Source organism: Falco naumanni, chromosome 4 (genome assembly GCF_017639655.2).
Source record: "Falco naumanni isolate bFalNau1 chromosome 4, bFalNau1.pat, whole genome shotgun sequence".
NCBI lineage: Eukaryota > Metazoa > Chordata > Aves > Falconiformes > Falconidae > Falco > Falco naumanni.
Window position 1 is genome coordinate 68,154,579 of NC_054057.1, and position 26,221 is coordinate 68,180,799.

The following is a 26,221-nucleotide window of genomic DNA, read 5'->3' on the forward strand; positions in this document are numbered from 1 at the left end:
TAAAGAAAGAAAGCACTAGAACTCTTGGCAGGGTGCAGAATAGCTAGAGATTGGGAATGTCTGCATCCTATTAATGGTGTCATTGACCCTCTTCCAGAGGGTCTTTCGGCTCGGCAATCTGACTGTCGTTTCTCCCTATCCTAGAACCTTGCTAATTCACGCAGACGTGTCCTAGCTTTTATACCAAGGTCTTGGAAGTTTAATAGCAGTGGAAAATTTCATTTCTTTTGATTTACAATGAATGAAGGCACTCCCGCTAGCTCTTAGTACGCTGGTGCTGATTTAAAATGATGCTATGCAACAGAACTGCTCGGGACCTCTTGTAAGCCACATCAAACCCAGTCAGACGTTTCCACTTCCATGTCTGTGATAAGGTCTTTAGTTGCTGAAACTCTGCAAACTTTAGGGACATTCATCATGCTAGGATTATTGAAGCCAGACTACTGTCAGAATAAATAAAACATGTTTCCCAGTGCAACTCTAATTATGATTTTTAGCCAGTTGTGTAATGTGCAGAACTTTATTTACAATAAATCTTCCAGTTGCTTGCATAAATGAATGAGATTTCATCACTTGTGACTTAAGGACCAGGAAAAGTTAATGTGGCTGAATAAATTTACAGTCTAGCCTGGGTGTGTTGGCATGTCAGGCGAGTGAGGGAGCGGAGCCGGCTAGCGTTGCCTTCCTAAGAGGGCTCAGCTATCTTGAATTTCACCTGGGAGCATATATATATCATATAGACATCTCTCCCTTCAAGTTATTTTTTACAAAGACAGCTTAGATTCTACTCTGCATTTTAATGGCGAGTAGGCACAGTATCATCCCACAGACTCCAGAACTTTTTGTTTCTCATTCCAAACTAATAACTGAGTTTCAGTATACACAACTTTGGCACTTTTCAGTTTCATATTTCAACTTTAGGGAGTTTCACAGAGCAGTTTTACCATTTATTTGTGGGGCAGGTACAATTTCAACTGCTCCAATGTTGAACGTTCCATTAAATGAATACGAAATGTGCTTTCTGCTTGGAAACAGCTGCTGGTTTAGCGGTGCAACCTGAAATTACCCTCAGATTGTAAGAAAAAAGGGTAAAGATTTAGTTGAGGGGGATGGTGGGGGCCTGCAGGAGGGGCAGCATTGGAGTAGTGTGTGCAGTTTGCAATGGAAAGTAAGAAAAGCTGTTAGAGCAAAAGTTTTCAGAAGGTTTTATAAGCTGTAGAGAGAAAATCAAAGGTTCTTGGCTCGGTCCCTGAGGCTTTGCAGTTGCTGTTTCACACCCAGGCCCCTGTCACGTAATTAGCTAGAACTAGTTTATATGGCTTCTTAAAAAATGAAAATCTTTTCTTGCTTGTTTACGCAGGCTAGCAGCCAGTCTGCTCCTGGCTACACTGCTTTATATCTAGAGCAATTCCTTTGAAGTCACTGGAGTTGCACTACATTAACACTGGAGTATCTGGAGCAGAATTTAAACTTTTGGTCTTGTTTAATATTTTTGATGTATATTTTCCTGTCACAGTGCTTTGAAAAATGTACTAAAAACTATTTTACATATGGTTATCTGACATTTGTAATCAGGTTGCTAATCTGTGTCTCCCTACAAAGTTTGTAATTGTTAGATTTAAATCCATTCTTCCCACCCCACCCCCCCTCACTGTGGCCTGGGGTCTTATTAAAACATGTGATCCTCCTTACAGATGCAGATTTACTCTTTGGCAGTATCTATACTTGCGTTCAGTATTACTGCCTTAAGGATGGTGGTTTACAACTGGATTTAGAAGGAATGTATGAATTTTACTGAGCTTTGGAAGAGACAAATTTGCCCTGTGGTGCAGTTAACGTGTCTGGACCTTAATTTTGCATGCTTCAGGGTGCTGGTGTGATGAAAGCTTCCTTGTGCCAAAAGCGTGTACTTGCAATTCTTTAGGAAGAAAGGGAGAGCATGTGTCATGGAAGGGGGGTCAGGTTTAGTCCTCGGATGAATAGAGACGCTCTCCACATGCAAGCACATGTGTGTTTGCCCATGAGTTGTGCGGGCTGGGGCAGCTGTCCCATGCTACTTGCAACAGCCTTCCGCCATGTTCTGTGGGGTTGCACTGTGCTTGGGGCTTTTTCTTGTAGCATCCAAGTCTTTCTGAAAGCCTGCTGCATTCTGTTGGACTGCAGCTGTGCTGTTACAGTGGGGGTAAGAGGAGGAAGGAAGAGGGTCCCTGTCCTTCTCGCTTTTCTTGGTAGTAGTAGCCTAGAAATATGTCCACCCATTGTACCATGAAGGACCATTAAAGCAAACCTTGATGCCTGGCCAGATGTTCGGCAGGTTTTCGGCTGAAGGCTTATAGCTTGCAGTGGAGAACCTCCCGTTTTCACAGTGAAAACCAAGTTGTTACATTCCTTCTGAGGCTTTTTCGGGACAGCAGTTAGAGTTCAAGCAAATGACTCACTGCTGCTATCCAAGAAGCCTGAAAGGAACTTCTTAGAAACGCACTTTTCTTGAGACACAGACCCTTCGTCTGCAAAGCCCCGAGGCTAGCAAGCAGGGCAAGGCACCTGTGAGGCACTTCAGGGGGTATTTCAGTCTGGTGTAGAGTTTGCTGTTAAACGTACGTGTAGGTATTTTGCTGAAATAAGGTATAACCATGTGTTGGAAGTTGCCGTGTACTGATGCGTTGTGCTGAATTGCAGCCTTAAAATGGCTACGGCCAGCAACCAGATCTGCGCTACAGACTTTGCAAGAGAAATCTGCCAGTGTCCCTGAAAAATAAAATTTCATTTCTCTCCTGTCAAACTGTCCCATTTGGCAGGTTTATCAACACAGCTTGTTTTGCTTCAGTAGCAGGAAGAGGGAGGGAGAAAGGAGGTGCTTCTACTTTGCGGCTACAAAACACTTTGCAAGCACGATTGTACTGTAGAAGAAATGCTTTGCTGTTAGGGCATGCTGCTGTTCCTGTCCGGAACAGTCCTCATAGCAGTCATAATCCAGAGCAGTCCTTGTAGCGACGTAAGCTGTGCTGCATTTGCACCCCTTGTTCATTTGGTGTGCAAATGCAATCTGTGTGCGTCGGGCAAGAGAACAGTTCAGTCCCAGAAGCCACAAAACAGGGACTGCCGTGGAGGTTGCTTAGTTTCCTGCTGAGAAATCGACCTTCTGTAATGCTCCTACTTCAGAGTGAAATGACTGAAACTTGGGATGTGCCTGAATTTGGCTGGCATGTTTGTCTAACTGTTCATCAGGGTTTCATGCAAAAATTACCATACCTGCAAAAAACCCATACTGAATTCTCCTCCGCCCTTAGACTGATTTATTTTTAATACCTTCAGCAGGACAGTCGAGCCTTTAACTTGTAGGTAAACATCTGTCCCAAGGCATGGAAATAGCAGAGGTTGGTTTTGCGCTGGGATGTGAAGTGGAGGAGTAGGGAGGTGGTTGACTCTGTGGAGCCTGCTAGCCACGGCTGAAGCTCATGGTTCATGGTGTTGTATTTCTGCTGCTTTGCAATTCTGCTTGGTTATAGTAGGAGAGAGCAGGACAAGGCCTGATGCTTGTGTGGTTTCACACCAGGGATTTTTGCCTACCATAAAGCTGTTTTAATATACACGAGTGCTCAGAAAATGTCAGCAAAAGAAACCTTTGGATTTTTAATCTGTCACTTGTGACCCTTTAGGCACGCATCTCTGAAGCTGAACCATGAGATTTAAAAAGAAATTATTTTCTGCTACTTTATATATAGTATATCACCAAATTCTCTGAATTTTGATTTGACAGGCGGCTATGGAAGGAAACATCTTGCTCTCTGACATGCTTCTCTGTCTGATCTACAATTTGATTTGCGATGGTGTAATCTTATAGTGGTAAAAAAATATTTCCCGGTTTCCTGTTTGTTTCAGTAAAGTGCATGATTCTTACCGGTGCCACACTTCTTAGTGCTGACTGTGAATATACCTGCATAGAAGACTTTGCCTACCATCCAGATGTTATCTTTGGAAAGACACAAACTAGCTGCCGCTTTACCGGCTCACCACATCACCTTAGCATCACGGGAATACTTCTTGCTTCAGCGTGGCGTGAAGCCAAGCCTTGATTCTGGGAAAATTAACCGTAACAGAATCCTCTGTGTGGTTGCCAAAGTATTTCAGAGCACCAGAAGATATGACTTGTAGAAATAAGAATAATATCTTCTAGTAGTCAGTGTTTGCTTGCTTTCTGTAATTGTAGAATTTACAGGGAATGGTAAAGAAACTAAACTGGAAGGATGACAAGGGAATACTGGTACAGACAGCAGAACCAAGCCTTCTATGCAGCTGTAACTTGGTTTGCTTGGAGTTCTCGTCAGATTTGATGAGTGGTGCAGAGAGGGTAATTCAGGTGCTTTTATCTGCCCTCGGGAAACAAGGATATCTTAAAGAAGTGGTCACAGATTCAGAGTGAAACAAGAGAATATTTTCCTGAAATACATTCCTGAAAGCACAATTTGGAGCTCAGTTCAAAACAGCACTGAAACTAGGGACTCTGTGGACTTTGCAGGGTATTCTTCTCTGAGAATAATGGGAACTTCGTTGCAAACGTCAGCAGGAACATTAAGTAGGAAGTGAGAAAGATCAAAATCTTTGTGTCTGTAGGCAAAAAAAAAGTCAGCTTATTTGTCGATCAAGGCATAATCTCATGCTGTCTGTTGTGTAAGTTCTGCAACCTCGCACCTTCCTCTGAAGCCTCTAAGGGAAAAATACAGAAGTAGCTGGATCTCTTCTGTCCGAGCAATTCCTAAGGACCTGGAGGATAACAAACAAGCAATAAGTAAACACGAGTTCCTCCCTAAACCCGCTTGCTCTCAGGCTGCATCTGCTCTAAGAAGCTGCAGGTTGCTCAGTGAGGAGTTGTTTGCAACAAAAGCAGATGTGAACACCACAGCCCCGTCCTCCAATGACTCTTTGTTTGCTTCAGAGCAAAGCTCTGATTCTCAGTTACAAGAAACTTTTTCATAACACGTCTGGAAGGCTGGGGGAGATAGAGCTGCTGTCTCGGGGGATCCCATCACAGCTTTCTAGTGAGATCAAGTTGTTCTCACATGGCTCCATATGTGCTCAAGGTGAAGACGGCAGGAGACATAAATAATACTTACGGTATGAGCTCATCATTTTGTCAAAAGCATGGCATATCTCCTTCAGTGGAGGAAGAAGGAAACCTGGCACTCGCCTAAAATGTCTCCTTGCCAATGCCTTAATGCAGTCAAGATTTACATTGTCTGCTGGGTCATGCACTTAGCAGCCATTCGGATCCACCCACACCCCAAAAAGTGGAGCTGTGAGTGGGTGAGACATTCCAGAGGCAATGCAGCAAACACAAATGTTGTATTGAAGAGAAAGAAGTTTGTTATGCAAACTGTTTTTAAATCAGAGAATTTAAGAACAGAAGCAGGGTCCAGGTTGCACACTGGAATTTAATCTGATAAAGCTGCACAGGCAAAACAGTAAGAAAAGGAATTTTCTTAAGGGAGGAAGCTGTAACCCCCCCCCACCCCCCCACCCCCTCCCTGGCCATCTGCATTCCTTCCCTGCGAACCAGGAGCTGTCAGAGGGGAGATTTCACTGTCTTCAATCTCGGGAGATCCAAGAGGGTAAAATCTATCAAGTTTCATCTTAGGCACTTAATCTTTTGGTGCTACAGATGAGGCAGAGTGGCAGCTGGGTCTCTAGATGTTTGATATTACCACCTATGGTATAAAATCCAGGATAACTCAACAAACTATTTATCATCGTCTCGCTTCTTGAGCAAAACCAACATGGATAATAGGTATCTTGGTGTTGAATCTTTATGATTTATATGCTTTTAGCATGACAAGCCAATTTTGCAGGTCATACGCTGTTCATGTGCGCAGCTAGAGGGTATTTAACTGAATATGTGTGCCGGTTGTTTATTCCTGGTGAAAAATGCAAGAAGTGGTTAGACTAACATCTGTCAGGAATGACAGAGGAAGGGCTGATCCTGGCAGGGCCTAGATGATCTTTTAAGTCCCAGCTCTGTTTTCTGCGATGGTATCTCATACCGTGTTATAAACTTCAAGTGCAAGCTGGCAACTAGAATTTAGGGTAGGACATGACTTTGTGGCTAATAGTAACCCTCACAGTTGCTGAACTAAGTTTCATCCATCCATCTCTAACAGTCTTGCAGTGGTGGATAATTATAATATCTTATTTTTATGTGGGCAGGAAATGCTTATAAATGACTGGTAAGCTGACTGAACCAAGGCCACAAAGGTGATCAGTAGTGGAAGTGAGAACAGTCTTGATTTCTTTGATCTGATAGTTTAACCATGACAGGATTTGGTTACTGGAGTAAGCACCATTCAGGGGCAGAGCAATGCACCAAAAAAGGAGAGTGTCCACTTTCTCTCTGTCGCTTTGTAAAAAAAAAAAAAAGTGTTAAAGGGCAACATGTGGGTATGGGGAAGCAGTACTGTCAGGATTTATTACTGCCTAATGCGTGTGTCCTGCATATCACAGTGCTTTGCACTCATCTGACGTTAACACAGCTGGAATCAATGGCTCTAGCAGCCTAAGCTGATGTTTTGAAATGGCTGTACTCCCTAGAACTGCCCGCTCACATCCCAGCAGGGTCGTCCCCGCCTGTCATCCCGTCCCTGTGGCAGATACGCTGCGTCCCACACACATCACTGGCTTGGTCAGTCAAGGTCCTGACTCCGTGGGGAGGGGGGAGCAAGTCTCTGGTGGTGTTGACGTCGAGTTGGGGTTTGCTGGGAAGAAATCTGCGTCTGCGGAAGGCCATGGGAGAGGGAGCAGGGTGGAGCTGGATGTGCTCGCAGGAGTTTGGCAGCAAAGAGTCGCTTGTGTGGGAAGACTGCGCCGTTTTGTTTCTGCATAGTTTAGAACAGAGCTGCAGTAGCATCTTCTGCTTTGCTGTACAACACACCTAAATGGTCTGGGAAAGCAGGAGACTCTCCCAATTCCTAAACCTTTCTTGGAAATCATGCCTTTACTTGGTATCTTGGGATTTCTGCTGTACAGGTATGGCTCATCTTGGAGCTTCACATATCTTATCTTGCAGGAAGAGGCAGCAATCGAAGAGTAGGAGCTGTTGCTTATCTTACAAGACTTGCTAATGAGTTTGTAAGTTGTTTCCCTTTCCCTTTCTCTGGCTGCTGCACATGCTGCTCCCTCCCTCCCAGCACTAGCAGGTGGAGGAACAGGAGCTGGATCTTAGACAGGAGCTGGACCTTTGTCACCTCATGCCTCAGCAGGGCACGACTGGATCCACCTGAGGTGCTGGGACAATGGGTTCGTTCAGGAAATTCTCCTGCCTCCCATTTTCTGAAGCGGAGAAAAGCCCCTTCGAAACAAGCCTGCTAAGCTCTCAGTGACTTAAAAAAAAAATTAAAAATGTAAAATTGAGGATTTAAATTCGCTGGTTACAAAATACCTGGGGTTTTAGAGGTTTGGGATTTACCTCCCCCTCAGGGGCAGGCCTGGCTGTTGGTGCGCACCCCGGGGCTCAGGCCCCGCCGCATTCCGGCGGGAAGCGCCCTCAGCCGCGAGGCGCGGGGGCCGCACGGAGGCGGGGACACCCGCCAGCACCGGAGGGTGATGCCAGGGCCCTAAAGGCGGAGAGCCCGGGGGACGTGGCGGCGGGGCAACGGCAGGACCGAAGGGAACGGGAACCAGCCCCAGCGACGCCGACTCAGCGCGCCCGTGGCGTCGGGGGAACGCCCCGCCCTGCGCACGCGCGCCGCCCGCCACCGCCTCCCGCGCGCGCCGCCGCCGCCCCGCGCATGCGCCCCTCCGCCCCCTCGCCGCCCCCTCGCCGCCCCCTCCCGCCCCGCGCCGCCGCCGCGCAGGCGCCCTGCGCCCCCCCGCCCGCCCGGCCGGCCCGCCCGGCGCATGCGCCTCGCCCCCTCCGGCGCGGGGAGGGGGATGCGGACGGGGGAAGATGGCGGCCTCGAACAACCCGCGGAAATTCAGCGAGAAGATCGCGCTGCACAACCAGAAACAGGCGGAGGAGACGGCGGCCTTCGAGGAGGTTATGAAGGACCTGAGCCTGACCCGCGCCCACCGGGTGAGCCGGCGTCGCTGTCCCTGCGGCCGCCTGCCCGCCCGCCCGCGCGCGCCCCCGGTGGAGGCGGGGGGGGGGGAGGGGCGGCGCCCCCCGCGGCGGCGCCCCCCGCGGCGCCCCTCGGTCCGGGGGCAACGGCGGCGCGCGGCGGGAGGGGCGGCGGGCAGCGCCCCCTGGCGGGGCCGGGAGGCGCCCCCCAACCCCCCCTCCGCCCCCCCCAGCCCCCCCTCCCGTTTCCCCGGCATCGGGCCCGGTGCCCGCCGTGGGCCGGAGCATCCTCCGGAGAGCGGCACCTGCCGTCGGGCGGGCCGGGCCGGGGCGGCGCGGCGCGGGCAGGTGCGCGCCGGAGGGCGGCGGGGCAGGGCCTGCCCGGGGGCGTCCAAGGGGGGGGCTCTGTCCGCGGCGGGCCCCTCACGTCTTCACGGGTGGGGACTCCTCAGGGCTGGCTTGGGGGAGATCCCCTCTCCCCTGGGATGGGTCTTGAGGGGCGAGTCTCGGTTCCTCGCCCCGGGTCTGAGGGGGGTGTCTCGGTTCCTCACGCCGGGACAGACCCGGATCTGAGGGGAGGGGTCCTTGTTTCCTCACCCCGGGTCTGAGAGGACGGGTCCCGGTTCCTCACCCCGGGGCAGACCCGAGTCTGAGGGGAGGGGTTCCCCGGTCCTTCACCCGAGTCTGAGGAGGGGTCCCCAGTTTCTTATCCCGGGACAGGCCCGGGTCCCTGTTCCTTCACCCGGGTCTGAGAGGACGGGTCCCGGTTCCTCACCCCGGAACAGGCCCGGATCTGAGGGGTCCCCCCCAGTTCCTTCACCCGGGTCTGGGGGGGTCCCTGGTCCCTCACCCCAGGACAGGCCCCGGGTCTGAGGGGGAGCCCCAGCTCCTCACCCTAGGGCAGGCCCTGGGGCTGAGCTTCCCCACTTCCCACACCCGGGTCTGAGGGGATGGGGTCCTGCTCCCTCAGCCTGGGACAAGCCCAGACCGGGGCGGGGGTCCCAGCCTGCGGGGCAGGGGGTGCCAGCCTTGCAGCCGTCTGCTGAGGAGCGCTTCCCTCGGGGCCCTGCAGCATCCCCTGCTCTGTCAGGGGCAGGCAGGGCAGCCCAGGCCCCAGGCGAAGCCCTGGTTTCCCTGAGCTGCCGGACTCGGTGTCACTAATGTTGTTCGTGTTATACTCTAGTTATCATAGGTGCTAATTGCTGCGCTTCCAAATCCTCCTTGTCTTCTGATGTCTCTGCAAAGCCCATCAGCAGAAATTCCCGGCATAACAAATGCGCTTCCAAACATCAGAAGCCTTTTCTGGTTTAGATACAGGGATATCAGAGCTTTTCTCTATGATCATCCTCTCACCTGCTTGCTTGTCAACGCTTTTGTTTTTCTTTTAACCGTTTAAAGGAAATTTAGGATCTTGTTTGCGGCTGAACCTTCACAGGAATGGGAACAAGTGAACATGCAGTTGGATTTGCAGTAAAATGTTTCCTCTGTGTTGGGATAGGTTAAACATCGGTTCTGGATTGGTGCTGCTGCTGGTCAGGTGTAAGAGAAAGGCACACTGCTTCTGTCAGCTCCTGCTTGGGAAGGTGTGAGACCAGAGCTTTGTTCGTGCTAAACTATTTGCTGATGTTTCATAGAGGATGCTGGTAGAGTTACTGTTAGTTGAGAGCAGAGTGAGGACAATACAGAGATGTTTGCTGTCACTGGAGTCATCCTGTTTCTTGCAGCTCCATAGCGTGGGGTTTTGCCTGTTGGTGGTCAGTCCTTGGCTGCTGCTCGAGAGCTGGGCGTTCTTGAGAGAGAGATTGTTCTTGAAGTCTGCAATTACAGGTTGTCCTTCAGTTAACTCTTAGGTTTAACGTTCACCTTCCGCAAGATAAGTCAGAATCCTGTTTCAGTTTCTACTGAACCTGAGTGTTCCTACCCCAGGTTTTGCAGACGGAAACCCATCTTGTTTTCAAGAACCTGGTATTGAGAAAAGGACCCAAGATGAATAAGTTTTCCGAGGATTCTGGGTACTGAAGTGATGGAAACACTGACCAAATAGCTGAGTAAAATGTCTCCTTTGTAGACTTTTTCTTCTAAATTCCATGATTTCATCTGTGTTTAAAATGCAGTATAAAAGCAAAAAGGGGTTAAGCACAACTTTGCTGTTTGCTCTCATTTTCATTTGGCAACCAACACTTTGCTGTCAGTTTGAAAATGCGTTACTCAGTTTGTGGAAGCAGCCCAAAATTTGTGTTGCCTTTTCATTATTAGTAATTGTCTTTTTGCAATGTTTACAGTTTTGTCTGTTTTATTGTTAGTTACTGGTCCTAGCAGAGGGAGAGAACTACTGTTCCACCATTTCTTGTGCGTACACATGCTGTTTTTGAGCTTGCTTTCTGACTTGGTAATCTTCCGCCTATTTATACTGTTCAGTTCATCTGAGATTTTAAAGTCATGATAGGTCTTTCTTGCCCAGGACAAAACAGAGCATGATATTAACTCTTTCTTTCTCTCATGCCCTCACTATTCAATTGATTAAAAAAAATAATAAATCCTTTGAAAAAGAAATCGCTTTGGTTTCAAACGTGTTCCCCTATGCTCAGGAGCAGCAAGGTGCTGTTTTTCAGCTGGCAAATTCAAGAATGCATTTTAGCCTTTCTGGGAGACACAGACCTTGCAAAGAGTCATGGAGGTGGGTGGTCGGTAGAAGCACTGGAGCTGCTTAATTGTCTTGTGAGTGGGACCTTCGTATTCATAATCCAGAGATTTCTGTGAGTCCCATAGTAACAAAGTGGGTGAGAAGAGGGGGAGGTTTTTTCGCTGTGACATTGACTCTTTATTTTGCTTGTGGTTGTGCTCCTTTCCTTTTTTTATGTGAAGCATGAAATTTTAGAACCGCACTGATTTCTGTGTTTTAAGCATGGGTTGTTTACTAGGGCCCACTCTCAATTTCTCTTGTAACATAGCCCAGTGATGCTTGCTGCGTTGCATGTATTTACTCATACAAGGCTGTCGCTGCCCTTTAAAATTGTAGTTAACAAAACATTAACATGCAGATAACACAGATAGTGCAGATCTTTTCAATGTATGACTCTCCATATGCTAGAAAGTCTTAAGAGTTTTAAAGAAAATTTGGGCATAGCTTGTGACCTGCATTTTAAAGGTGGGTCTTGTTCAGTTAGAGATGTTCTCAGGTTTCTAGGATTGGGTTTTTTTGTAATATACGTTGTTAAAGTCACTCAGTTTTGAGGGATTTCATCCGGAGCTGTGTTTGAGCTCCCTCTTATGGACCTTGCAGTCTTACCTTAAAAAAAAAAAAAGCCCCCCCCCCCAACCCCTAACTCCAAAACCACACCAACTAGTGCTGTCTCCCAGCCCCACCTGCCTGGAGAGCTGCGCTGATGCTACTGGAGTGAAAACAGGGAAGAAAACTGAGGTTAATGGTGATGTTTGGAAACATTCTGCAAAATTCCAGCACCGCTATACAGTCTTCTGCACGCAAAGACCCCCATGCAGGCAGCTTGCAGAAGGTGCCTCAGTGAGCCACTACTAACAGCACTTCTCAAAAAGAGGGTATTTAGTAATGACCTGTATTCCTCAGTGATACAAAACTTATTTTCTGTGTTCCCAAGCACATAATTCAATGCTTTGTCAATCTGTACGATGGTGCTGTGACAAGGTTTGCTTGCATATTTTTAGGTGCTACCAAAAGTTGTGTATGCCTGCATTGCTTTTCTGAGTTCTTGAAAGCTATGTGAAGAGTCAGTGTTTCTATTTTGAACCTGAATATTTTTAATGTGAAGATCCTGTTTTAGTTTATTTTTTTCAGATGGAATATATTGTAATAGCATAGCTATCCATAGGTGGCCATTTGACTGAAGCGAAATCAAATAAAATCCAAGTAAAAGCCCCATAGTTTGTGTTTGTGTGTATGTGTGTGTGTTAAAGAAACATACACAGGCACACACCTCCCTGTAACAAAACTTGTACTTACATATGAGACAGTCAGTCATTTACTTGTTCCTACTGGCTGTGGAAGAACTCAAAATGTCTCTTTGTACATTCACAGATCATCGTTCAATGTAGATAGGATGCAAAACAGTATTTAAACGCTTAGTTAAATCAGGAATGCTAATCTGTGGTTGTAAAAATGAGAAACACTAACGATGATACAGTGTTGCAATGTTTCCTAATGTCTTCAGCATGTTTTTATTAAATAATTTGATAAAAAAGGAATTCCTGACTATGTAATCGTATTTTTGAATGTTGGAAAGATATTAAAGAAATGCATCAAAATCAGGACTGAGCCATCCAAGCATGGAAGTTAATGCTTTCAACTGGAAGTAGTTTTGTTCAAGTTAATAGTATCATGAGTTTCTCTCAAAAGAGAAATGTTAGTTTTTCAAGTTCTAGCCGGTGTTTTTCTTCTTTGTTAGTTTCCCAGACAGGGTTCGGGCCCTGAATGTGCACATTTCCAGACAAAGAAATAGGTCGCTTAGGCTTCATCTGTGATCTTCCTCTAATTTCTCTGATGAAGCAGGACACAGAACCAAGTCAGTTGGTTTCCGTACCACCAGACACGCTCCCCACATCGCAGTATCTGTACCACTGGCAGTGGGCATCTTCATTCTTGTGACAAACACAGGCTGAAATAATGGTGCACTGTCATTAATTCTTTGAAAGAATTGAATTATTGTAAATCAAGAGAGTGAAAATGCAGAGGTGAGCTACTCGCAGGGGCACAAAGAATCTCTTGTCTGTGTGCCCCACGCGGCTTTCCTTAACTCATCTGAGCTGTCCAAGGTAAACATACAAGTCGGCTTCTGATACGCCATGCTGGACAACTCGCATACTTCAGTTAGCAGTGTGACGCTGCTTCTGGTAAACCCAGTCAGGTTTTTGTTGTGGTTATTTTTTCTTTTAAGGAGACAATGACATTTTTATTATTACTATTACTATTCCATCATTGCCCTGCATTACAGCTGCTTGTTTCAGCTCTCAGTCTTTTTCTGTGCAGTGCCGAAGTCCATCTGTTTTAATGATGTAGCAAAGCCATGAAGGAGCTGTAGGCACGTGAAACTATGATTGTACAACTTCTCTGTTTCAGTGTATTAATTGTAATTCACAAGATGAACATGTGGAACTCAGCTCAGTGTGGTGCATTTCAGTTTTCTTTAGCTTCAGTGGTGGAGAGCATTTGCAGTAATTTGCATTTATAGAAGCTGCTCATTTAGTAAGAGAATACATTCTCAAGGTTATGTACAGTCAGCTCTTCCAACTCTTTGAGGGTGATTTGGGGTTTTCCCTCAAAGAGAATTACTGAGCTGCAAAACCATTCTTGCAGAGGTGAGCTTTGCCTGGAGTTAAGATCCTGAAAAGTTTTACATCCAGATACTGATTTTCTTGGTCTTGTATTTGCAAATTGAAGTTTTGATGCCTTTGAGTTATAGTTGCCAGTATAGGAGCTAAAAACCTCCTGTAGAAGTTACAGACATGGCAAAAACATCAGTCAACAGGAGGAGTTGATGCTGTGATGATCTGAATTATGTGCTGGCATCAGTAGAAGGGCAGAGGTAAACGAGTGTTCTGTGCTTAAGTAAAGCATTAGACCACAAAACAGTACAAGAGGAGAATATGTTATACTGAAAAATTATTTTAGTAGCAGTGTGGCTTAGGCACAAGCTTTCTTCAGTACTCGTTAGATGAAACAGAAAAGAGCTGCTCTTTACACAGTGAAAAAAAAAAAAAAAAGAGAGAAAAAGAGGGGGAAACCCCTAAGCCCTGGAAAGCCCATAATGTGATTGTGTAAGGATGTGGTGTTGAAAACCATTTTTAACTGTAGTTACGTTTCTCAATCGGATTACTTTTTATTTTAATTTTTTTATCATGTAAACTGCATTTTTTATTTTCCTAACCATCTTGCATTACCTGTGCTGATTTTGAAACAACATTTATTTTAATCTGCTGTTAATCCAACTGCTCCTTCTAGCACTAACCATGTTTTCAGTTTTATAATCAATTTATTGATGTCATTGATTTTAGTTATGAAGCATTTACCGTCCCTTATCAAGATCAAGACCCTGATTCTTTGCTGAGGCAGCAGCATTGTGCACATTTAAGCTCCTGTAAGCTTTTCAGTCAGTGCGAGCTCTGGCATGGCTCAGCGGTGGGTTGCATCAGGATTGGCCATATTAAATCAAACCGATGGGTTTGGGTTTGTTTTCGGTTTGGTTTTTTTTTTTTGTTTGTTTTTTTTTTTTTTTAAGGTGAGCTTTAGGCCAGGCAGGTTCCTGCTCTGACTAGCTGTGTAAGTTTTCCTGCAAGAAATGATCAGGTATTTCTAGACGCTTTCATTGTAGCAATAATAAAATACTGATTTGGCAAAAAGTAGACATCTTCTCAAAAATGATCAATAGAGATTTAAACAAAATGTCTTAAAAGCTAAATATTTTTATTGGGTTTCTATTATCTATCTCTAATTGCAAAGGAGTGTTTTCTTGGGCTGTGTTATCGTGGTTTTGTCAGTCTCCCTGACAGCATCAATCAGTCTCTAATGGTATGTTCCACACTGACATCCATATTTTTGTACCTGATGTAGGATCTGAAACTCAAGAGTACTTCAGGGCACTTTTCAGCAAATGTAATACTGTATCTTAAAAAAAATAAAGAAAATAAGCTTTTCCTTGTTAAAAATAACATTTCTGGTTGCGATGGCTAAAATTTTACCCCAGTGTTTTTGTAGACATGCTGGAGTAGCTGTTGCTTTGTAGTTGAGGGTATAGGGTAGCAGACAGGATTGGAGTAAGTGGGTGAAAAGAAGCAAACTGTCAAAATCTGGCAGATTTTTTTGCGTGTGTGGACATCAGCTTGCAGCAGTGTTCGTTTTGTGACAGCGACTGGTTGCGACCTCAGTGCTGCTTCCCCTTTTTTCTTTTGGTCTAAACTAATCGCGTTTCAATAAACAAACGCGGTCCCAAAGGTTTCGGTGTAAAGTTGAGGTGGTATTCAAACTTGTGAGCCTTTGTTTAACTCATTAGCTAAGATCAGTGTATCTGATAGTGCATAGGAGTTAATACTTAAAATGTCACTTTGATTTGTTTTAAATCATTTGCATAGCATGTTCAGTGCTGTGTAAGTGATATCCAGGAACAAGATTTCTGTCAAGATCTCCATTGGTACTTGTCGAGCCAAATCAACATTGCAAAAGTGCATATTTGTTGACCAAGGATGTTTTTGTATGATCTCATTGGTACTTTATAAATTATAAAGTTGTAACTGAGTGTTGATAATAGTCTTGTTTTGCAAATTATTTCTTGGGGACTGAAACTTCTTCCCCTTGTACCAGAACAAGCCTTTGCAATAGAACAACAACACACACCCAGAAAAAATGGGTCTTAAATAATGAAGTAGAGAAAGAAATGATGCATTCTGGCTTTAGGCTTCAGTAATAATTCTGCAGCACTTCACAATCCTGTCTAAAAGTCTGTATTTTACAGGCAGATGTTCTCAATGTGTATTACTTTCTTGCCTGCTCGGTCCATCGCTTTTCTTGACGACTGGGAAAATATCCTCTGTGATATCCCTGCTGGGCTACTAACTTGTGTTTTTTAGTATGGTTACTTATCACTACGTAGTAGTAAGATGTGTTAATGGCAGACTGCAGTTCTGTTAGATGAGTTTTCAATTAATTCTGATACCCAGCTATTACTATTTATGTTAGTATTATTGTCCTTGGACAGCCGAGGTCTCAAAGGGGAAGGAATTTGAATTGATTTTCCAAAATACGTGTATTTCCAGGCAGATGGTGATAGTTCTCAGCTCAGAAAGCGTATCAGTTATTTGTGACCTGCCTTTCTGTACGTCAGTGCCTCTTTTGACCTGTTGTAGAAGCAGCATCTTGTAGCGATATGACGCTGTGCAGAGGATTTTTCTAGCTCTGGAGTCCTTAAGTGGTGTTTCGACATCTGTAAGCTGGATTAAGGGGGGAAAAACTCGGTGGCAGAAGGGAAGACGAGTGATTGTTTCATATACTGACTTCTCACCTATTCTGTGCAGAGTCTTAATGGGGATTGTATTCATGGCATCTGTTCAGCAACCGCTAATTATTGGAGTGGTGTCACTGGGTTTCTCTTGGTTTTGTCTGTACATGCAATGAGCAAGGATTGTCTTTTAATCACAATTCCATGAGACCCTGTTCCCCCCCTTGTCACCTCTGTGGCTTTTCTCCATTAGTGAGGGAGAGCAAAAATAATATCTTAAGTATTGTTAAAGTTTCCATCAGCCTGCTCAGATTCAAATGTCTTACTGACCTTCTCATTGTAATTAGATTTTTCTTTTGTGTAGTGAATGATTACATTGTACAAGCCTTTTGCATTTGAAGAATTTTTACTCTAATGGCAGATATTTTTAATACCTAGGGAATTGTCTGGTGCCTCATGAGCTACGAACAACTTCTTGAGCTGTAATAGAAGGGCTTAAGGTTGAGCTGCAGTGGGAGGAATTGTTGGGAGGGAAGAACAAGCTGCAAAGGCCATGGTGGTTTTGGGGACTGGTGAAGTGTTATCTTGGTCTCATGGGCTGAAGGTCAGCATGAGATGGCTTTCTCTGCGTGTGCACCATCAGGAGACTCGGCAGCAGCTAAATTGTGCATTTATTCTGTACAAATAGGTTTTTAACGGAACCAGCTGTGCTTGTGGCTGCTGTCAGTGCAGAGTTAGGTTCTCTCTTGGTTGCTGATAAACTCCAAAGAGTGCAAACATGCCCTGCTTGTCGCCTAATTTACGAAACTTGTAGGGTTACATAACTGAATTTTCATTCTTCAGCTAAAAATAATAAATGGAACATAAAAGCTATTTTTATCTTGCTTAATGAGGGCATCTCTGCTTTTATTTCATCTTTTCTGAGACATTTCAATAGAAGGAATGGGGTTGGTTTAGGAACTTTTAGACTGGTCATTCATTGTCCATCGTTCTCTGAAGTCTTGTCCATCAACCAGCAAAGAGAGATGTTGGCCTGCTCAGAATGAGTGTTTTCTTTAAAAGTACCTTGTTAGCTAATAATGATTATTAAAATAAGTAGATTTTGAGTGTGTTATGCTAAATTTAAATACAGCAAAAAGAATTCTTCGCCTTCTGGATATCAAATAATCAATAAGCTTCAAGTATGAGGCCTCTCTGATGTATTACATTGCATTATCGGCAACATACATGCCTCCTTCTTTTTGGAAACCCTTTCAGAAAAGAAGGGTGGCATTTGCAGAAGTGACATGGGATCTGGTTTGTTTTTAAAAGCAGTGCAGATTGGGTTTGGTTCATATTGTAGCTTAGCTTGGCTCTCTGCCCGGTGATAGAGCAGAACTCTGAAGAATAGTCACTATTTTAAGTCTCTAGTTGTGCTGTATCCTGTTTTTACTTGCTACTCAGTTGTGACTGTTAAATTTTAAACAGTAAACCTTTGTTCACCAGAAATAGCAAAGTGTTTTTAAACACAGAGTGACAGCCCATGTATTAAATGTTACTATTTATTATTTATCATTATTACTTTATTTATTCAAGTTCTGCGAGGTGGCCTCTGACCGGTTCTTTGCCCTCCAACCCCCAAAATATCCTATAGTTTATATCAGTTCATGTTTTGGAGAAAGTTAGATGCAGCTAATGAGTGAAGAAGTGCCACTGTTTAAAAGTTCTGCTGGTGTAAAACAAAGAAATAATAATTTTTAAATTTGCAGCATTAAATGCTACTACCTTCTTCCCTCTCGACTCCTTTCTCTGCAAAAGTTAAACATTCTGGTTTGTTCTCTTCGGGTTCACAAGAAAAAGGATTTTTGATTTCGAGTGTAATGTGGGTTTGGGTGGTTTATAAAGTGTAAGTGTACGTTAGGGGGTGAGAGCTTTTCACTTTCACATGAATTCTAGAAGACATCTGGGGGTAGAGGTCCGAGTATGTGCATAATTTTTATAACCCCGTTTCCTCACGGTTTTATAGCTGAGGCAATCTGGGGAGTTGGTTGCAGCTCCTGAAGGAGAATCTAATGGTGCCTTGGAATTTGTAGATGACTCATAACAGGACAAAACAATCCAGTTAAGCGATTTGAGGTCTTAAATAATCTCTCCAACAGGAAGGTGAAGAAAACATGAACTCATGAGTAATAATTGGCTCTCTCAGAGTGCTAGAAGTGCAGTGATGGCTAGTTGGCAGGGATTCAGATGGTTCCTCTTTAAGCTTCGCTGATCAATATATTTCTCAGCTCTTATGAATGAAATTTATTTGACTGGACTGTAGTGCTTTTAACAAAGCAGTATTAAGGTTACCAGTTGGGAGAAGTTTATTTTAAGTTGGTTTATAGCAGTGACATGTTGCGCCTCAGCTGCGTGGGATAGGGCTGTATCTAATCTTTTTGGGTTTGCTTTTTCTCCTGTTCTCTGCTGATCTTTTTGGGTTTGCTTTTCCTCCTGTTCTCTACTCACTACAGGAATCGGCCAGGTGACAGGACAGTTTTTCGATGAAGAAGAGCCTGCGATAACTGCTTTCTTTCCATTTTGTGGTGCAGCCATCTTTGCCTTGGCAGTTCTTCATGGACATGGTAGCTACAAAGATTAAATGGTTTTAGATAATCCCAGAAATAAACCGATAGGAATACCTCCCTCAAATGACTAGCATGGCCATAGAAACTGGAGAAAAGAACTTACTCCATCGTCTCCTTTCTCCTTTTTGAAGCACAGAATCATTCAGGCTTGCTTTAATTTTGTAGAGGCTTTTATGCAGCTGCAAGGAACTCTCACGCAGGTGTTCAGTAGTTGTACACGCTTTGAGACCTCACGGTTGTACTGGTAAGCAAGTGGAACTGCAGCATATATGTAATACTATCAGGTAACCTTTAAGCTTAATCAGGTTTGTAAAATTTTAAGTTAGCTATCTTGCTGTCCCTGTTCCTCTGAGTAGCAGTTTTCATTACTCTGGTGATGAAAACCCCTTCTTCTGATTCCCAGTTTGTTTTTTCACGGCATCTGGAGAGAGCTCCTGTTTCATGTCAAGCTCTGGCTCCGTGAGATGGAGGGGGAGGATTCTGCTTCCCCTCCCCTCTGTGCAGACCCTGGCCCTGAGTTCCTGTGAGCTGGGACCATTGACAGGCTGTAGCAGAATCCCCTTGGTTCTGGTTCTTGAATATGTGGCCTTCTGTTTTGTTGTTAATTTCTGAAGTCTTTGAGAAAATTTGGGTATTTCAGTGCATTGGGAAAACCCTTGATCCTTGAACAGTATATTTGGTAGCATACTATAGCTATCGACTGGTAAAAATCGAGTGCTGGCCTTGCGTTTGCAGCTCTACTAGGAGTAGAGAGTTGGTTGTGAAGTGTCTCGGTGCGGCAGGAACAACGCCATTGCTCTTCTGTGGCTGCTAAATTCCAATATATTACAACAGTTTCCTTCCCTAAAAGGCAGAAAAAATGGATTTCTTTTTCTTTTCTTGAATTTTTCTTCTTAATGACTGTGTTGGGCTGGCCTGCAGAGTTTTTCTGTTTGTGTCCTGACATGTCTGTGCGATAATGGAACAAGTGCTTGAAAACGACTTAAATGACGTTATGTTGATGGAAGAGTAAACAATGATGTAGCAGTTCTAAAAGCATGGGTTCAAATCCAGTTCATACCATATGTCTGAATTTTTTTGTCATAATTTTCACTTGGTTTGTAGTAGACATTTGGCTTCCTGTTTTGGCTTGGTAGCACTTTTCTCTGCAATATTTATTGTGCTAGGATGCTAATAGCATTAGGCCAAATATGATTGGCAGAGGCAATGAGGGAAACTTTTGCTCGACTTGTCTGCACTTGTCTGTTCCTAGCCAGTGTTAAAATCTTCACTTTTATGAAAATAAAAACATACTAAATTTTTTTTCAAAAAAAACCACCATTGCAAACATTTTGTTACAAAGCCGATGATGGAATATTTTAAATCCCAAGTGACCCAGACAGAGCAGCTGCTATCACTGCGGATTATACCTTTCCTCTAAACTTCAGACTTCATTTCCTTTACCAGTCTTCCTGGGAGGAACAGCTGTGCCTTTGGATCCACTGCTGCGGTTGGATCAGTACTTGAAACTGCAGGAAATAAGTTACTTTAGAAATCTGGCTTGATGGTGTTTCTTCCTGATTGTGACAGCCCAAATGAGAGAGAAATGCAAGGGATTCTCTTCTCTTTTTCTTTGATAAATTAGCCTGTGTAGTCTGTCTCCATTAGCCAGGAAGGTTTGTGAAGGAGCTAGCTATGCTTTTCTAGCGTTACTTTGTGCACCGTGTTCACTTTTCGTTGTTGCCACGAATGGCTGATTATTCAGAAATAAAAGAATGGTGTCACTTGCTTTGCAGCAGGCACATTTAAATGTGTTCTGATGGTGAGAGGAATGTGGCTTTCTGAGTTCCCTTTTTGTATCTATGGCATGCATTAGCTTTAAGGGGCTGATAAAACCACCTGTATACTTGTAATTCTATATATTTTTTTATCTAGCTCTGTGGTCAAGACTTTTACTAGAGACTCAGTGTCTTTCATCAAAGAATTTGAACAGCAGTTTCCTGATACCACACTTTTTTCTTTATATTAGGTAGAGTAGCATTAGGTGCTCTGAAAGACAATTTAAAAGAAGTGGGTTTACACCGTGAGGTTTATTTTACCCTATCTCATAGGGCATTTGTTGGATTGAGGAGAAACATCTATCCTATACAGACTTCTGTGGGCGCATGCTCAGATGAAAGGGAAAGTATTGAAGTTACTAGATTTCATCATCTAATTTTTAATTATTTGGTAAATGAAAGTAAATGGCTAAAATTTCAAGTAGACATCCATCTCTTCTTTAGCCCGCTTTAGCTATTAGATCTTTAGCTATTAGATAACATGCCTAGGTAGATTTTAATCTGTAATGTCTAAATAGGGGAAGTTTTTTTTTTCATTATTTGCAATAAATGGCTAAAAACCTGATAGAACTATGAAAATGGTCAGTATTAACTTAGCAGTTGTACTCAAACTATAGAAGCATTATACAGATTAAAAAGTCAAGCATTCCAAAAGTCTTTCCAATCTTCATTCATCTCCTTCTGTGTGAGCAGTATGATGGTCTTTAACTCATTTATTGCATCTTCCCCCCTCCCCTAGTGAGACCGAAACCCCAGCCTCTTTCAGCACTGAAATGGATAATGGTGGTTTACTAGAGGTTGTAAAATATCTTGATTTATCCACATTGTTCCGTGTATAGCTCTGGGCCTTGGAGTGCACCCGTCCAACTTTGGTTTGCTGATAGGATAATTAAACCTCCAGAGAAGTGCTCCGCGCCTTTAGACTGTTGAGGAGCCTGAGTAGTTCAAAACCAACTTAATCTTTACGATATTCTTCTGGTGTGATTATTCTCATTTTATAGGAGGATAACTTAGATGCGAGCAGTAAAATAGAAGGAATTGATGCTCTGAATGTCCAATTTGGTACTCAGGAGGAAAACCCAACAGCAGGTCTTCAGTTTTTAAAGTGCTTTATCCACTCACAGCACAGGTCCAGCTGACTCCAGGAGTATAGTACTTTAGACCCTATTGAGTTAACCTGAAAATTAGCAGTTGCCTCTGAAAAAGTCCTTAATTGCTCAGCTGGTGTCCTGAGGCACTTTGGTAGCAGAGGGAGGACAGAAATGCCGGGGTGCTGTAACACAAGACCTGTTCTCTTATTATTCTTTTCATACCTTCCAGCTTCCATGAGAGTGAAGATGAGGTTTGCTCAGGCACCACTTTCAGTAGGCAGCCCTGAATCATAGTGTGAGATCAGAGTGTCCGGCTGAGTTAGTCTGAACGTTGAAGAAATCATCCTTTTTGTGGGCTCCTGCTCTTCTCTCCCATTTCCCTTCTACTATCAAAAATGCATCTGGTTGTGGAGTGAGCAAGTTAGGAGAAACCAAGCTAACCCACAAAGTTTCTCTGCTAGTTCAACTTCTTTAACCAGATTTCTTTCAGGTCATGAGAGTTCTGGTGCAAGGAGAGGGGCAAGGTTATACAGCTTCCCTGGGAAAGAAGAGGCAGCCAGAGCACTGGGACTGTGTTCTCCACGGTGCGATCTGCTTGGTTGTGTTATAAAACTACATCCTCCGTTGCTCATGAAACTTTTTTTCTGCTAATAACTTTCTGTGTCTTCTCATTATTGATATTAATTTTAGATTCTTGGCTTTAATGAGATTGTGTCTGGGTCTGTTGATGTAGAGAGGGACTGGCAGCTGAATACCTGCTTATAATTAATGAAATTGTGGCTAACATTTAAATTTTCTTTTCCTTGGCTTACTAGGATTCTCTTTTATTGATTTATGAATCCTTCCTTGTTTAATTAAATAAATTCTAGACAGCTTTCTTGAAGGGTGGTTTTAGTAAATGAGCAGCTATTTTGATGTATATTAATTTTAGAAATTGGTTGGGTAGCAAGTGCAGGGTTTATAACATTCAAATTCTAATAAGAACTTTGGAATATTAACAGAAGAGGATTAGTGTGAGGGAAGGGAGGAGCCAAACTCTTGGTGGCCAGGGCAGTTATTTAATTGTTGGATAGTTTTTGGCAACTTGGACAGAGACATAAAGAACATTTTAAATGTAATAGTTAGATGGGTAATTAGGTGATTTTTAGCTAGCGGCTATATTGCCACTAACTCTAAATGCAATAACTGTGATCATTAAATTGATGTTAACTTATCTTTCTTTTTAAGACTGTGTTTGTTTTTCTTATCAACATGAGGATTGTGAATGGGAAGAAATCTCCCTTTGAAGAAAATACTTCCACTGGGATTCCATTGAGTAACTGATGTGTCTTGAGGGTTTGCTTGACTTAGTGTTTAATTTCACGTAGGAGAAAGAAACCAGATTAGTTTGGGAGACTCTGCCTTCTCCTTGCTCACAGAAGAGGCAGAGCGTGCGCACTTGACTTGGAAAGTTTCTCTCTTGTTGCCCTACCTGTGTAACTTGAAAAATCCAGTTGTGAAGATAAAAAGGTGCTTGGTCTCTACTGTCTATCTTTGGCGATTCTTCAGAGAGGCCAGGAATGGTAATCTAAGTGCCTTTTCATTGAGGCAGAGCTTACTAGCAAGAGTTGGGCTGTGAGTTCTTTCCTAGGGAGAGACAGAAAATAGCAGTGACATACTACTGAGGATGCCAAATCGATCTGTCAGTTTAAAAACTCCAGGCAACTGTCTGTTCTTTTCTGTGGCAGGTCCTGCCTGTGGTCGATTTAGGAGAAATTTCAGACATATCCAACTGGGAAACTTTGAACTGATTTGAACAATAGGATTTACCTATAATGCAGTCTCTAAAACTTTCAGTTAATCCTTTAAACAGACTTTAATTTCCAATTAAGCTTTAATAATACATTTCCAATTTTAATCTGCACTTATTTTTGCTGCTTATTAGCCTCAACATGCTGAAAGGAAAGCTTTCTAAAGTGAAAAGCTAAAATTTATAAGAAAGCATGGTATGGAAACTGCAAGACGGCAAAAGAGCAGTTATCATGAAATCTTACTTCCTGTATTCATCAGATATCTTAGGGTTTTTTATCAAACGGACACTCCACCCTTTTATTACAGTTATGGGAATCAAATGTTTATGTATTAAAAAGGGCATTTAAAAAGAAACTTTCATAGTGGGTTTTGATTGACTTAATTCCAGTATCAGATTTGCTGTTCAATTACAGTTAAGTTCTGTCCATAAGATTGTAATTTGTCCAGAATTTTTTGGGAAGAATTTGGAGAAGTTGAAGCATTGAATTTTAATAAATACTTCCTTTGATTCCCATCTGCATATTTTGGACACTTAGAAAGTCTGTAAGAAAACTGGATATGCTTTTAGGGATATGTTTCTCCCTCTCTCTCTTTTTTTTTTTTAATGTATTGTATAACTTGAATCTCTCCCTACAAACACAGCTGTATATCCAACAAACTTTAACCCAGTCTAAATGGAAAAATTGAGGTAGTTCATAGAAATGTGTTCATATAGAAGCTAGTATCTGGAAGAATGTTCCATTGTTAGCCAGTAATTGTGTTAAATCTAATATTTTTTATTTCTTGCCAGAGTTGTGTGTGTCTCTACTTCCATTCACCAGAGTAAGATCATGTCACGTTACTGAGCTGTTAGCTGGGTTAAGAATGTAATTGCTTGCAGATTCCTAATTACTACATGGAAAAGTAATGATTCCTTTCCTGTTTGCTCTGAAGGTGCTGCTACTGCCTCGCAGGTACCTTTGCAGAAATTTATTTGTTTTAACATAACTTCAAATCTGGTGAACCAACAGTGTGTCAGCCTTTTATTTGAGAACATTTTCAGCTATTCTAGAAAACTGCTTGTACAGAAGTATTTGATTTTTAACGATCAAATTGGATTTTAACTTAAAATCTTCGAGTTTTTTTTTCTTTAAGTAGCATAAGAGAAATGCTGGTGGAGGGAAAATTACAGATTCAGTTAGGATCTGTCATTTGGGAAACATTTCTTCTGAACAAGAATGCCAAGCAGAAATAAAATGGTTTAACAAGCAAAAGCTTTTTCCTTACCAGAAGCTTTCTCAGGAAAGAACCGGAATATTTAGCAATATTTTCAACTGTCAAGGAGCTATTATCTTGGCCACATAATACATAAATGGAAAAGCTGTAATGTAGAGTTGCTAAGTTCTCATGGTTCAAGAAATTAATATATCTGGTGAACACTAAGTAATTCATTATTGTACTTCACTGTCTAAATTCATATAGAAAGCAAGTTTGTTACTAATTGAATCTAACCCCAGGAGATAAAAGCTAGAGTTGTCATGAGACTTGTTAACATTTTAAGAGTAATCTGAATTTTTCTATTAAGAAAAGGCACTCTTTTTTTTTTTTTTTCCCCCCTTGTAAAATAAAACCCCACAATCCCCCTCTTCAGACCTAATCCCCAAACCCCAAATTGTGCAATACACTTAATTCACCTCACTAGGTAGCTGTACAGAAAAAAAAAAAAAGAGGAAGTGTTCATTATAGTCACAGCCGATGTCTGTTTTCATTTCCAGTGCTGCTTTTCTTTGTGCACAGGTCCCCTTAGTAAGACTCGAGACTCCTGAGTTACCTCAAAGCATGACAGTGAAATTTGCAGGTTTTTTTGCTGATCCTCTGCTTTGAAAAATGTGAGCTAGTTTTGCTTGAGGTCTTCCGTTGGAATGACAGTAAGATCTAACGTCGCAGTTATTTAAAAATGCTTTCTTCCCAGCTGAAAAGCTGGAAGTTTGAGGCACTCAGCAGACTGGCCTGCTCAGCTTACACTTGATCTTCATAGATTGCAAGTGGCAGTTGTTGATGGTCTCTAATAAACTGCGTAGTCTGGGGGCCGCTCGTTGTTAAAAGGCAAGGAGGCTGGAGAGAGGAAGAAATACAGATCTACACGCTGGTGTAATGATATATGATAGCAATAACAAGCAATCAGTTTTCTCATTTTTGGCACAGATCTCCAAAAGTGTTTATCGAAGGTAGCGTTACTAAAATTAATGATACAGCAAAGCCATTTAACAAGCTCATTTCTGAGAACTGCTGTAGTTCGCGATCTCTTGTGTTTCCTCGTTTCCATGTTTAACTGTAGTGGAAAGACAAATGGTCGTGACCTCCCTGTTACATTATGCTTTGAGGTAGGTATATACCAGGGAAGGCCAAACATAAAAAAAAAACCAAAAAAACCCCCAACATAGAGCACCCCCACCCCTGGGTGCCTTATAGTAGGTTCTTTAAAAGAAACCAACACCTGTTGAAATAGTTACTTCAATGTTTGGCACGAATCCCAAGCAAGCCTTTTTTAACAACAAAAACATATGTATGGGCCAGGCAAAAAGCACAGCTAGTTCTGATATTGTGCTTTTAGCGATCTGCAGCTACAACTTAGAGGGGCTGTGACTCATTAAGTGATAGCAGCGCGGAGCGTTTCTCTAATTTCATGTATGGCTTAGAGAGCGCTGGATTGTCATTGCATGTCAAAGGATAGCAGAAGGAAAGCTGGGGGGGGGGGGGGGGGGGGGCTTTCCTGCTTTTTAGATGGGATCTTTTTCAATTGTTTGATACAGCACACTGTGAATCTTTTATAGGTCTTGGGGCTGGGGGGATTTACCTGCCCTTTTGTTAAGGAAAGAGCCATCAGCCGCTTTGTGACTTGTGGTGTGCCACATAGTTGAGGCTT

At 43.1% G+C, this 26,221-nt stretch overlaps 1 protein-coding gene across 4 annotated transcripts in view; it reads left to right on the forward strand.

Moving 5' to 3' along the window:
• The first annotated feature begins 7,879 nt into the window (after positions 1–7,879).
• Positions 7,880–26,221, forward strand: part of CRTC1 (CREB regulated transcription coactivator 1) — a 46,562-nt gene continuing 28,220 nt past the window's right edge. For all 4 annotated transcript variants that reach the window (XM_040590137.1, XM_040590140.1, XM_040590141.1 and 1 more), the window contains exon 1: positions 7,880–8,062. In XM_040590137.1, the coding sequence (XP_040446071.1) occupies positions 7,937–8,062 (126 nt within the window). In that variant the 5' untranslated portion in view covers positions 7,880–7,936. The remainder of the gene's footprint in view (positions 8,063–26,221) is intronic.